At 41.8% G+C, this 13213-nt stretch overlaps 1 protein-coding gene across 5 annotated transcripts in view; it reads left to right on the top strand.

Moving 5' to 3' along the window:
• Positions 1-928: 928 nt before the first annotated feature.
• The window catches only part of lef1 (lymphoid enhancer-binding factor 1), a 42829-nt gene continuing 30544 nt past the window's right edge, over positions 929-13213 (top strand). For 2 of the 5 annotated variants that reach the window (XM_005726866.1, XM_005726865.1), the window contains exons 1-3: positions 929-2176; positions 4102-4168; positions 5349-5476. In XM_005726866.1, the coding sequence (XP_005726923.1) occupies positions 1979-2176; positions 4102-4168; positions 5349-5476 (393 nt within the window). In that variant the 5' untranslated portion in view covers positions 929-1978. The remainder of the gene's footprint in view (positions 2177-4101; positions 4169-5348; positions 5477-13213) is intronic. The other 3 variants (XM_005726864.2, XM_005726869.2, XM_005726868.2) reach the window with 2 other exon arrangements.

Raw genomic sequence — 13213 nt, 5'->3', positions numbered from 1 at the left:
TAGTGCTCAGACAGATGCAGAAACTCAGCCACTTCCACTGCCTGTTTTGTTTACTTTCTTTTTTCTTAAAACAACAAAGCAGCAACTGTATTTTCTCATTAAATACATCGGCATTAAAGTACTCTTTTTTTTCTTATAAATATTTATCCGCTCGTCCGCGGCTTGATATTCACGGGTTTTTTCAGTGGTAAAAGTAGCAAACAGACCAATGGCTGGCCTTTAAACTGTTTTCTATATTTTTGTTAATTTCATTGCTCATGTGCTAATAATGAATTAATATGAAAAAGGGACTTTAAATATAGGCAGGTAACCTGTGAGTACAATATCACATTTTCTTTTAATCTGTCCATTTTGGGGAGCGAAGACACCTTTTGAATACGTTCTTATTTGTTTGATGTAAGTAGAAAACACGGAAAGCACCATGTAGCCACAAATATGCCCACGATATACCGCAAGGTAGTTTAAAGGAAGCTGAATAAATAACAGGCCTATGTCCCCGTATAGACATACACCTGATACATACATACGTGTGTATGTGTGTGTGTATGTGTGTAATATTTTTTCCAACACTTGGAGAATACGTTGTGTGTTTTTCTTCTTCTAAACTTCCTTCAGCTTATAATTTTTTTGTTTCTGTTTCCAAAACAGGCCATTGCCACTTCTTGCAGATTGATTAAATCACATGCAGCACCAACAAAACGGGCTTAAGCTTGTCCAATATTTTTCCCTCTATATTTCAATTATCATTTTTTATGTCTCCTCATTATTTTAACCCATCACATCCACAGCAAGTTCCAGCCTCTCCGCTCATTCTCCTTTTCCTCCCCTCCTGTCTGCCCATTTGTTGTGAGCTGTGTATAAATCTCTCTCTCAGGAGGAGTGTCAATCGGTGTGGTGTCAATCAGAGCCTCGGCTTCCCTTTCATCTCTCTTTCCTCCCAGTGACTGAAGAGAGAGAAAAAGGAGGAGGAGGAGGGAGCACGGCTACATTACCAACACACACATACACACACTGGTTACATTACGCTGTGGAAGCGGTGCGGGAGCAGTGGGAAGTCGGGTCCACGCGTTTTTCCACTCTTGCCTTCTTTTTTTGATTGTTTTCTGTGATTTTCTTCTTCTTTTTGTTTTTGCTTTTATCCCTCCTCCGACGAGCAGCTTCGAGGATGTATTTTTAAGCATCACGGCGTCTCGCTGCGTTGCTTGTCGCCCAAGTATTTGCTTGTTTTAAAAAACCCCAACAACAACAACAACTGCGTTTTCTTCCATTTACACATCCATCACTTAATTTCTTTTCCCTTTTCCTCGTCTTACTTTCCCCCTCCCTCCAACCTCTCCACACGCACACTGAAGGACGCTCGCAGCTTCGTCTCCGGGACCACCGAGGAAATATCTTCTCTCACTTTTCTAAATGTACTTTTTCACGTTGAGTCGTTTTTACGGGAACGCGGCGGTCGTCGCGTGCTGACTTCAAACAGAAAAAAAGAAAGAAAGCGAGAGGGGAGAAAAAAAAGATGGTGATGAGATTTTAACTCGTGGTTTGTTCCCCCTTTTTATGTTTTCCTCATGACATTGAGGCGTGCACTGGACTTCTCATTCCGACCGCTTTGCATCTCACTTTTTTTTAGTGTGTGAGTTTCAAGCTTAGTTAAACTCTCGCGACGGAAAAAGAACAGAAAAGAAGTGAAAAAACAACAACAAAAGGACGCCGGCAGCAGCCTCGCGCCTCCTGTTGCTTCAGTAAAAACACACCGGCAGTGTGCTCGCACGCCGCTTCCTCTCCGGGTGACTCTCCGGTGTGACACAGGGGAGGAGGTGGAGGGGGGGAAGGCAACGGTCCCCACTCCGTTTCGGTGGGAGTTTTTTTTATTTTTCCTTTTTCATCTTTCCCCCTCTCTATTTCTGTGTAGTTTCGGGGCAGTGGTGGCACGCGTTGTTGTCTTCGGTTTTCTTGGGGAAGCGAAACACTTTGTGAAAAAATGCCCCAGTTATCAGGCGGCGGAGACCCGGAGCTTTGCGCCACAGATGAAATGATCCCGTTCAAAGACGAGGGGGACCCGCAGAAGGAGCAGATCTTCGCCGAGCTGAGCCACTCGGAAGAGGAAGGGGACCTGGCAGACATCAAGTCATCTCTGGTCAACGAGTCGGAAAGCAGCCCCAACAGCAACAGCCACGACGTGAGTAACTGCTGTGGGTTCACTGATGTGGTGGTGGGCATCCTCTGAGAGCTCCCCAGCATAGAGGGAAGATTAATAAAAAAAAATACAACTAAAAAGCCCGCAGGAGCCTTTAAAACAAAAGTTGATCCCCTCTAATTAATAATCTAGTTTTTTACTCAGCTTTAGTTTACCTGAATGTCTTGTGAGCAAAAACGCCTCCTCTCCCTTTGCTTAGTTTTATAGACAAATCATTATTAGAGCTTTATTGTTTATTATCATTATTAATTCACAATTTCCATTTTATTTTCCTTTTAATTGAAAATGTAACTTGAGCTGTGCCACTGATATGGCTCTGATTCCTTAAACTAGAAAAAAACAAAGATGTCACAGGCAAACACTCAGCAGTCTATTAACTGTAATAAATGCAGGCCTAAATTGTAATGTTCTGTTACTGTTATGTTTTTCTTTAAATGAATGAAATTGCAGATTGAGCTAAATGCAAAAGATATTGTATGAGATGTGAGAACTAGGGCCTTGCGAAGCTTAAAACCTGTTTGCCAGCAATATTGTGAATTTCCTTAACATTCACAATTTTTAAAATTCTGCCTGGATGAAAGGATGCAGTCTTTTATTTCGTTTTCAAGATGTGATCTTCACACACTCCAGCTCATTCTGCTTATTAATTTTATTGCTCCTTTTAAAACTGTGCCTATAAATTATTCTTTTCAGTTTTTAAGGTTGGAATTGGAGGGGGGGTTGTATAATAAACATTTTTCTGCATTTGCTTTGTTCCATTTGATTAAACTGAAAGGATGCTGAGAGGCCAGATGGGTGCATGAGAAGAAATCCTTGCATGTGTGGATGTGCTGAATTTGTGGTGAATGTTAAATGGATTGAAAATCTCAGTGGAAAAATTCTTCTAGATTAATTTTTAATGATGAAAAATTATTGCAGTCGTGCTTTATATATCGCACTTGCAAGATGGCTTTTTTTTTTCTAAGCAGGGGAGAAGTGACAGAGCGTGAACCATCAGTGATTTCTTCTTTTCCCCTGCATCCATCAAGCCTTAGGATGCAGGCTGCAGCATCCCCATCATTTAAGTTGGCTGTTTTGCTATTAACCGTGGTGTTAATCCATTTTCTTTCTTTCTTTTCTGATTAAAAAAAAAAAAAAAATTCTACATGGCTACATCCTGAACGAAACTGTATGCATTCCCTGCCGAATGTCCTAGGGACACACGAGACAGAGGCTGAATGTTAATTAGGAATCCAGTGAAGTTCCCTCGCTCAGCTTGAAGCCATCCTGAGGGGTCTGAACTCTAAAAAAGAGGTCCCCTTCCCAATTCGGATTCGAAAAGAGAAAGGAAATGGGTGTTCAAAGTGCAGAGGATTTTTTTCTTTTTTTTTCATAAGCAGAAAATAGTCTGTACTGTTTCCCTTTTCTTTTTTTTTATGGAGCGATTTTATTTCCCTTTGCACACAGCTATTTCATTTATGACACAAACACACTATTTGAATTGAGAAGGAGGCTCAGACTGGAAGATGAAAATGAGAGTGGACCTATGGTACTGAAAACAAGCTAATTTGTAAGCTCCTTAAAGACATGAAGCTTAATTAAGTGGTTCTTCTGAAGCTTTGATGCAGGCTGCTCCATCACTCTTCTATAGATAGTGTGTGTGTGTGTGTGTGTGTGTGTGTGTGTGTGTGTGTGTGTGTGTGTGTGTGTGTGTGTGGTGTGTGTGTGTGTTTCTATAAGCTTTCTCTCCTTTGGTGACAGGCAAAGGGACGATGTTTGTCCCAGCAATGTTTGTGGCTGTCTGACCACATCAGCATGTGTGTAACTGTGTTTGAATGCCTTTCTAATTGATTCTTCCTCTCTTCCCCCTCCCCCCCCTCTCCCTCCCTCTCTCTGTCTTTTAATTTTATTTCTTTCTTTTTTTACAGGCAGCTAGACAGTCCCAAATACCGCAAGATTCATATCATGAAAAACACAGAGACCATCCGGAAGATGGTAAGAGACACAATCTGGAGCTCGTTAAATCAGCATGTGTTATAGGACAATCAGCACTACATTTATTTGCAATAAAAGTCCTTTTTTTTTTTTTTTTTCCTTTTTAAATGTGGTTTGCTTTTGCTTTAGAAGATAAGGTGGAAGTAGTGGCCCCTCGTTTTCACCACGCAGAAGTGATGAAACTATTGGTACTTCTCTTATCAGAGCCCCTGTTCTTGCTCATCCTAAGTCTAGTCAGGGCATGCTGTACTTTCATAAACACAGCTACCTGTTACCTCCCTGGTAGATGAGGGTACCTGCACAAATGGACATAAAAGAAGAAGGAGCAAAAATATGCACTTATGGCAGCAGTTGAGCACAACCCAAAAGCAAAACTTTTGTCTGGCTGTTTCGTGTCGTGTTTCCTCAAATATTCCTGTCGTATCCCTCAGCTCTCCGGTTGCATTGTCGCATGCAACATGTTGCGTCCTCTTGGGGCTTGTTGCTCTCTGGCTATTGTAGTCTGACCCCGCTGCTGCAGGTCATTATTAGGGCTTTGAAGAGGAGTATGCCTCCTCTTTGTTCCGCTTTCACTCCTGAATGGGATCCCCTTCAAATCAAACACTGGCTTTCTTCACAACAAGATCTATGTTGCCGTCACATTGTATACCAGAAACAGCCCCAGCCCCTCCAGGCCTTATTACGCCGCGCATATTTGAGTGGCGAGTGATGCTGTATTGAAGCCTCTTGTGCAAAGCTTCCCCCCCTCTCAGGTCAAAGGCATAGAGGAACAGTTGGGGCGTCTCCTGTTTTGACACAGTCTGTATGTTCTTCTAATTGGTGCTAATTGGCACAGAGGGGCTCCATTGTTCCGCTGCATAATATGACCCGCCTCTGTGAGGCGGAAAGAAAAGGCACAAACAAAAGGCCGTGGCAAAATAGGGCAGGGGTTAAATCAATCGACAGCGATATCATTACTACATCAAAACAGCCAAGCCAACTTTGTGCTCGGCTTTGTTGTTGCTGCTTATCGAGTTTGTTGATTAAAATCAGCCATTTTGAAGATATGACTGTAATTAAAGCTATTGAATCTCTGGCTAATTAATCTTTTACTGGTGTTTGTGCTCTCTGTGCAAAAACACAGCGACCGACACGCGTTTACTTTGCTTGTTTTTTGTTTTTTAAAAAATGTTTTTATTAGGAAAGCATCAAGACATGTACAGTAAAGGCCATCCGTACCCGGGCTACCCAGGTTACATCATGATGAGCAACATGAACACTGATTCCTACATGAACAATGGCTCCCTCTCGCCGCCCATGCCCAGAACGGTCAGTACCAGCTCTTTTTTTTTTTCCTCTACACAAGTTAGTATTGCAGTTTAACTTGTGTTATTTCATGATGTGAAATGCAAACTTAAGCTTGACGTGTGTTAGTCAGCATATCATTTGCCTGTGAGACAAAGAGGAATTTTCTAATTTTACGTCGTAAGAATATAAAAAATTATTTCGTTATGAGAAAAGTAAATAATTGACAGTCCTGAGTGATGAAATGAATACAAAAGCAGTGCATTTTTAGAGAGAAATTCATTTTTTTGGATGGGTTAAAGCTTTTTTTTTTATTTAGTTTTTTTAATACTGTTAAATGATAGTAGATGTTAGTAATAGTTTGGAACTTCTGTTTAATTAATTAGTGCTAGTGGGAAGGAAGGCAAAAACAAACATGATGGGTAACTTTAAAACACCAGCAGAGATTTAACTGCCAACTTTGCACCTGCTCAGATTTAGTCCAGGCTCGGGACAAAATTTCTCCTGACAAGAGAAACTAAAAAGCAAAACTGATCCTAAATTAAGTTACAGTAATGTCACGTATCCTGCTAATGTAACAAAGAGTGTGGTCAGACTGAAGGAGCTATTGCTTTACCTACCCGCAGACTGTCAAAGGGTTGCCAAGAGGCAGCAGGACAGGATGGTATTTTGTTGTTGTTGTTGTTGTTGTAGTTGTTTTGTTTTTTTTTACTCATGAAATTTTCACAGTGATCCCAGAAATAAATCAAATGTATGTATCAGACGCTTGTAGAGGAGTGCAAGACTTAACCAAAAGTGTCACCTTACAACAAGATTAGAGTTTTCAGGACCTTTTTTTTTTTTAGTATTTACCATTTATGATGTATCAGCTAAAAATAACCTCATTGATGTTTTTGTAGCTGTGACTGCTGGTTTCTGTTTTTAACCACTGCAAATTGAGAACTTCATATTGTCGATTAAGTGAAATCTGTGGTTTTTGAGTTTTCGCTTTCAACACCAATAGCTTGCATTTGGTATTTGTGTGTGTGTGTGCGCTTGTGTGTGTGTGTGTTAAATTTAGGAGATGTATCAAGACAACTAAAAAGATATTTGCTGCTCTAAATAAAAGGTCCTTTGCCAATGTGGGACGTTTTTTGTGGTGTCTCTCATGGAGCATTGAAAGATTTATTACAGAGATTTCCATTTTTAAGCTTTTGGGTAAAATAGACTCAGAGTTGGATATCAGCAGGTAAATCATTTTACAGAGTGATCTAATTGGTGGCTTTAAAATAAAATTCAAACCATTTAGTTGCGAGAAAATAATTCCTGCTAAAAAATTCAGCTCAGCCCAGAATACTTCCAAGAGTCGATTAAGAGGATTTAAGGAAAAAAAAAAATCAGATTTCTCGGCTTTCTCGTTAGAGGCATAAACCTTATTTCATCATCAGGATAACACCACGAAAATATTCTCTTTCAGTGTTTGTGATGTTTGATATTTGTCTCGCCGTTGTGTTGTGCTGATATCTGCCCTCTTGACAGCTATACGTGACCACTGAAAACCAAACGCCAGCCATACTTTGTGAACGGTCTCTTCTGTGAGATGTACACTATTTCTCATCTTGTTAAAATCTGAAGTGATGCATGCCTACATGACTCAAGTAAACCCTTTAATTAGCCCAGCAGAACTGAGGGAGCCAACATCATGTCTCTGGGGCTACCCTGCAGAAGAGCTTATAGTACCGTGTTAGGGGTGGCGTGTGTTGCAGATATCGCCCCTGTGACGGTATTAATTTCAGGCCAGCTGCAGGTCTCTGACTGGCGGCTTCCTGTGTCTGTCCCGTTTGCAAATTTCTCCTCAAGACAGACATAAAACACAGGGCGCACGAGCAGCTGTCCAGTCTGGCCCTGCTCTGCTCACGTCTCTGCAGCCAGCTTCAGTCTTGTCTACGGTGTGGCGTCTCTATACGGGAAACGCTCGGTTGTTGTGCTTTTGCAGTACGTGCGAGTCGGTTTCATCAGGGTAAAGTTGTGAAATATGAGCTCTGTGTTGTTGTAAGAATCAGTTTTTGGAAGCAGATGTGATTGTCGGGGGCAGATGCCACATGCTGTGTGTAAAGGATCTTCATTCACACGCAACTCTATCATAGAATGATGTTAAAATTGCAATGCTTCCTCCCTGCCAAAGTTGCAGAAGGTGAAAGTATATGACATTGTGGATTGGGGGGATTTTTTTCAGTTTACAAGCAGCATAGTGCACAAGCGGGGTATGTTACCTTCCAAATTCTATTTTTTGGCTTGTTTTCTGGTAGATTTTAGCTATTATTTTATTGTATAGCACAAAGTTAAAAGAAAAACTCATAGAAGTCTGTATGGAGACCAGCTGACTGTGTGAGAGGAAATTACCCTTCACTGCAGATGAATTAGGCCAGGCAGTTAGGCAGTATACTTGCTGCCAAAACTTCTAAAGCCACGCTTTCATTTCATTTACCATGGCTGCTTTTTTTTTTTTCAATTTTCCTCCTTCCCTGTCTTCAATAAAACGGTAGTCATTTTATATACGTTTCTCTCACTTATCCAATAAAAAGAGCCAAGGCTTGGTGGAGGGATCACGGAACATGAGTCCTCTGGCTTTCTCACTGATGTCAGCTTGCTGCCTCTGCTGCTGGCCACCGCAGCCACAGTATCTGCAGGCCTGGGATCGGTTTTCACTGAGATCAAAGGCACATTCTCTCTTTCATTCTCTTCCATCCCCAGCCCCATCACCGCCCCCAATCCCAGTAGTTTAGATTGATTTCCATTGACCATGACATTCCTGCACATGCCGTCCAGTCACGACGGAGCTGTTGGGAGTTGCTGATTGTCAGCAGATTTTAGGACTTCCAGCTTGATAAGCTGACTCCGGCACAAGAGCTTAGAATTTGATGTGTGATGATGCCAGTTCCTCATACGTGTGGGTTTAAAACAAAGCTAGCCAACTTAAGGAGTCATTTATTTGTTAAGTGAACTTGCAGCTTTTGAAGATTTACAGTTTACAGTTCAATGCGTAAAAGTGTAAGGACTGTAATCTACACCTTGGTGATCATAAAGCAACAGAAACTGGAGTTTCTGGTAAATGCTAGTGGGAACTGCTGTCTAATTTGAAGTGTGTATTTTAAAGCGATTAGCACATTTGTCCATATTGGACTGTTGCTCATTACCTTGGCTGTGATTATAGGCATACAGAAAACCAGGTTAGTGGGGTGGTGGCAAGCTTTTTTGTCGACAAATTTGGCTGATTTACAGCTTTTTATTGACTTTTTAAGCTCAGTGCACTCGTTGATATGAACAAGTGGACATGTTTGAAAGGAATATACTGCATGTGAGGTCTTTTTTAAAGAGGCTCATCATTCTAACGCTTGACTTGTGACATGTCGCAAATCTAGAGGATACAATCTTATCAGTTTCTTATCAGTTTCTCCCATCCACATCCATGATGTGGATGGGAGTAAATCACACAGTATGCTTGTTTTATACCCCTGATCTGAATGTATTTATTTTCTAAATTTACAGTACAACTGTTTAACTTGTAGCACAATATTTTTTTGTATCCTTTTGTCTAGGGATAACCAGCTCACTAGTTACCCAATGTCTCCACTCTGAGAAGCCTTGACTTAAGGAGACAGAAGCTCACACACATTTTTATTTGCTGTTGCCCACATCAGGATTCTTTTTTTTTCCTCCCGTGAACAGTCTTCCTGAGCACTTACAGAATCATCTGATAAGGCGAAAAGTGTTTTTCTGCCTGGAATAATTTGTATTTGTGCTATTTTAAACCTTTGCTGTGTAAAAACTAGAAGGACTGTCAGAGCAGTAAGGACCTTCATTTGCTCAGTGTCTGCATCTGTACCTTGACAAATAAGATTTTTTTTTTTGCAGTTTTGGTCAGAATGATCATAATATAAAGTCTGATCTTCAAAGCAGCACGGATGTCATCGCGCCAGGTTTGATGTGTGAAAGACGACGCACTCGGCGCTTGCTTATCATTGAATCTGTTCTTCTTTAGTCTCACAAACCAAAGCTGAGATTTAGAAACGACAGCTTCTAAAAAAAGATCGCAGTGCATGTGATGGGCAGCGCATATTTTTAAATGACCCAAAATTTCTCAAAGCATGCTGCTGTTGTCACATAAACACCCTCCCATTTGCAAAAAATCCTGTTCTACACGCTCTTTTCTTTTTCTTTTTTTTTTTAAGTTTAAACAAATCCCTAGAACCAGTGAGCCCACGGCATTCTGCCATATTCCCTTTTTAATAAACGTATTAATGCGTGCTTGACAAGATAAAAATGCTGCTGCATGCTCTTAGTTTTAACATGTTGATAGTGCAGACGTAGAGTACCAGGTTTTTCCACCTTTTAGTTTGAAGATGTGTTTGCGATCTCCAACTGTGAGAGCAGTCTCATGAGTCTTGGGCATCAGTTTGAAGAGAGAACTGGATAGAATCACTGGGTTTTGTTGCTGCGGTTAAGGGGGGGGTTTAGAGATCTCCCTCTCTATTGCCGTTCACTCCTTTTTCCCTTTGGACCCTCAACTGCAAGATCCTCGTGGCGAGAAAGAGGGGGCGAAGGGAGTGCAGCGCTGCACTTTCCTTTGATGTAGTGGGAACGTGACGGATCTGCTAGCCAGTGTCTCGCAGCGTGGAATCACTAACCCAGGCTTACCTAACGGGATTTGGTAGGACCGCTCTGGTATCCCTCAGTGCCATGTGTGTCCTAAGCTCATGCCCTCAGCACTACCGTGGAAGATCCCTGTTAAAGAGAACACTACATTTACCAGCAGCCTTCCATGTCCACAAATAATGTTCTAGTTGGCAGCTTATGGCACCTTGAGTAGTTTTCTTTAAGTCTCACAACAGACTGGTCATGCTTTGTGAAATTTACTAGAGCTCAATGTTGCATTTTTGCCTTTTAAGCAGCTGACCTCCATATGATTATCTCACTGTCAGCTCATCTAATTTTCAGTACACTGGCTTTAGTGTGATGCTGTGCATAGTTGCATATTTAGTGTGAAAGTATAGAAAACACAACAACTGTCAGAAGACAGATTTCTTTTTAGCACCAATCTGGCAGCGCATGCATCAGACCCACGCTGACATTGATGTCATCTGTTGTGCAGATCCATCACGCAGTGAAATATGTGTGAACACATCAAGAACCACAGCAGGGACCTCACACAGAAAAAGCGCTTTTTTTTTCTCCGTAGTGTCATAGTGTTTTTATAAACTGTGCCATTTAATTGCCAAGGTTTCTTCCTGTTCTCAGCTCATATGGCGATGGTGGTTGACACATTCGTTCCATATGCACGGCGCTAATGATGCCATGTGGTTGCAATCACCTTATCTATGTTTTCATCATGTTAAATGAAGCGCAGCAGCGCAATCGTCTGTTGTACCAAGAGATATGGCCTTCTTTTTTTCAAGATGAAAACCAAAAAGAAGACAATCAAGGTTGAAGTTTCTGGATGATTTATATTTCTTGGTAACGCAGCAGCCTGCTGGTTGATTTGTTAAGTCTCCTGTTTCTGTTTGTTTAAATTCTCAAATAAAGCTGTGGGTTGCTTTTTTTTAAGGACTTGACAATCAAAATAAACATGTTTTATGCTGCCTGACTAGCACGCAGGAGGCAGGGTACAGGATCACCACTACACAGTGTTTACCTGCACTACTCTCACACTGGCACAATCAATCGCACAATCACACACATCACACAGATTTAGTGCTGGGGAGCTGACGGGTTACGAAAGCGTACAATGACCCATGTGGCTGTGCTGGGCATTTGCCTTCTCACATTAACCCCCGTTTGTTAATGTCTAGAAAAGATCAGCACTGCATCTGTTTAATTTGAAAAAAAAAAGAGTGGGCTGAGCGATCAGTAGATATAATAGCAAACATGTGACTTCGTTCTGTTTCTATTTGGAAAAAGCCCACCAATGACAAAGGTGAAATTGTTAACTCTTCAGAACCCTGAAAAGGCGTCTGTGTCAAGGGAGGCAATCTGGGAGCGTCAAGGTCGTGAGCGTCACATGTAGGCACGCTCTTGACACACCCTGTTTATGTTTATTTTGGGCACGTGTTCTTGCTCAAAGCAAAGCACTCATAGATGATGACACTTTCTTCACTCCCGTTCGTCCCGCTGAATCGGATGAAGCTTAACCAATCAGGCAGTCCCGCCTGGAGCCAACCAGCCAGGCTTCCTTAGCCAGACTGCAGCTCAAGCCCTCAGCACCTGCTCAGAGGGCTTCACTCTTCACTAGCAGTCTGCCTCTGATCTCCTGGGGTCAATGGAGGGCCTCGCCAAGGTTGTCCCTCATGCCCAGTTCTGTTTGAATGGTCTGGGTGTGGATTTCCTGTAAGGGTGGATCAGAAATGTAGACTAGAGGGCAGTGTGTGTGCATGTGTGCAAGAGGTTTGTTTTCTTTCTTTCTTCTTTTTCTCGTCAAGTTGTTTTGCAACTGTTGTCACTTTTGGTTATGACTGCATAGTTAAAAGGGGTTAGTGGGAGAAGTCTCTGGGAACAGTTTTTGGAACTCAGTGTCGGCCTGAATGAGCTCGAAATGAAATAACATTTTCGAATCAGTCACCAAAGCCAACTTTAGAGCTGCTTGTTTGTTACATAAAAAAGTGCGATTTATAAAACCCTACGGCACAAGTTGAGTCTTTAAAGCACTGATTGAAGCTTGGCAGAAGTTCCTTTAAAAAAACTGATCACAGTACCTCACTGTTGCCTGATATAGCCATAAAAAATGAGTTAAAAAACACACACATGAATAGCTTTATTGACTTCATCCCGACAGCTTGTAGGGTCTAGTTGGTGTAGGCGAACAGTGTTCCAACTAGTAAACTGCAGGAAGGGGAACAATAGGATCACAGGAGTGAAACATGGCTACAAATCCTGCCGGCTGCGTCCAGACTTCAGAGAAGCTCAAACAGCCCTCACTTTGTCCAGCTAAGAAACAGAGCTATGATCAATAGCTGCTCTGTTGTATGAAGTTGGTCAGTCCCGGGCGTGCTCTCGCCCTCCTCTCCCCTCCCTTTTTTTTTTTTGCTGTTTCATATTTTTCAGAAGCTCATTATTTCTTTCTGCTGTGGGTGTGAGTGCTAAAGAGGCTCACACATGCAATGTGTATCTGACAGCGCTGAAATATTAATGGTCCCCAGTGTAGGAGGTTGGTATAGGGCCGACATAGTTACAGTACAAAGGGTGCCTTCTTGCCACCAGGCTTTATTAGCCGAGCTATTAAATGAATAGATGGATATAGCTTGCGCTCTTTTTCTTCGTGCCTCCTTTTGTGTTTTCCGAGCTAGACATCAAACCACTTTCATTTCGTCTTAACTGTTTCTGACGCACACTAAAGTGCTGTCAGACGACACACACACACACACACACGTGAACTATTGAGTTTTCTGTGGGAGGACAAAGAGGAGGCCTTTGCTATCAGTTCATTTTGTGTGGTCTTGGTCATAAAAAACACCCTGCTCTTTGACTGTGAAACAGAGGAGGGGGGTAAAAAAAGAGCCTGTCTTTAATTTTTGGGAAACCCATAAAAGTTTGTCGCTCCTTTCATATCGGCAGTGGAATTGAAAACAAATGCTACAGTCTCCCCCCATCTCCTTTGAACTAGCCAATTATGGAGTTGTGAAAATAAAAATCAGTCTGTAGATCTCTTTACCCCCCTTTCTTTCCTCTTTGCCCCCCCCCCCTTCTCTTGTTCAGGTTCTTATTTTTTTCTTTCCCTCTCTCCTCCCC

This window comes from Pundamilia nyererei, unplaced genomic scaffold (assembly GCF_000239375.1).
Source record: "Pundamilia nyererei isolate P.nyererei 1_Seehausen unplaced genomic scaffold, PunNye1.0 scaffold00022, whole genome shotgun sequence".
Classification (NCBI taxonomy): Eukaryota; Metazoa; Chordata; class Actinopteri; order Cichliformes; family Cichlidae; genus Pundamilia; species Pundamilia nyererei.
The sequence above is the reverse complement of the archived record's forward strand: the minus strand, read 5'-3'. Positions and strand labels throughout refer to the sequence as shown.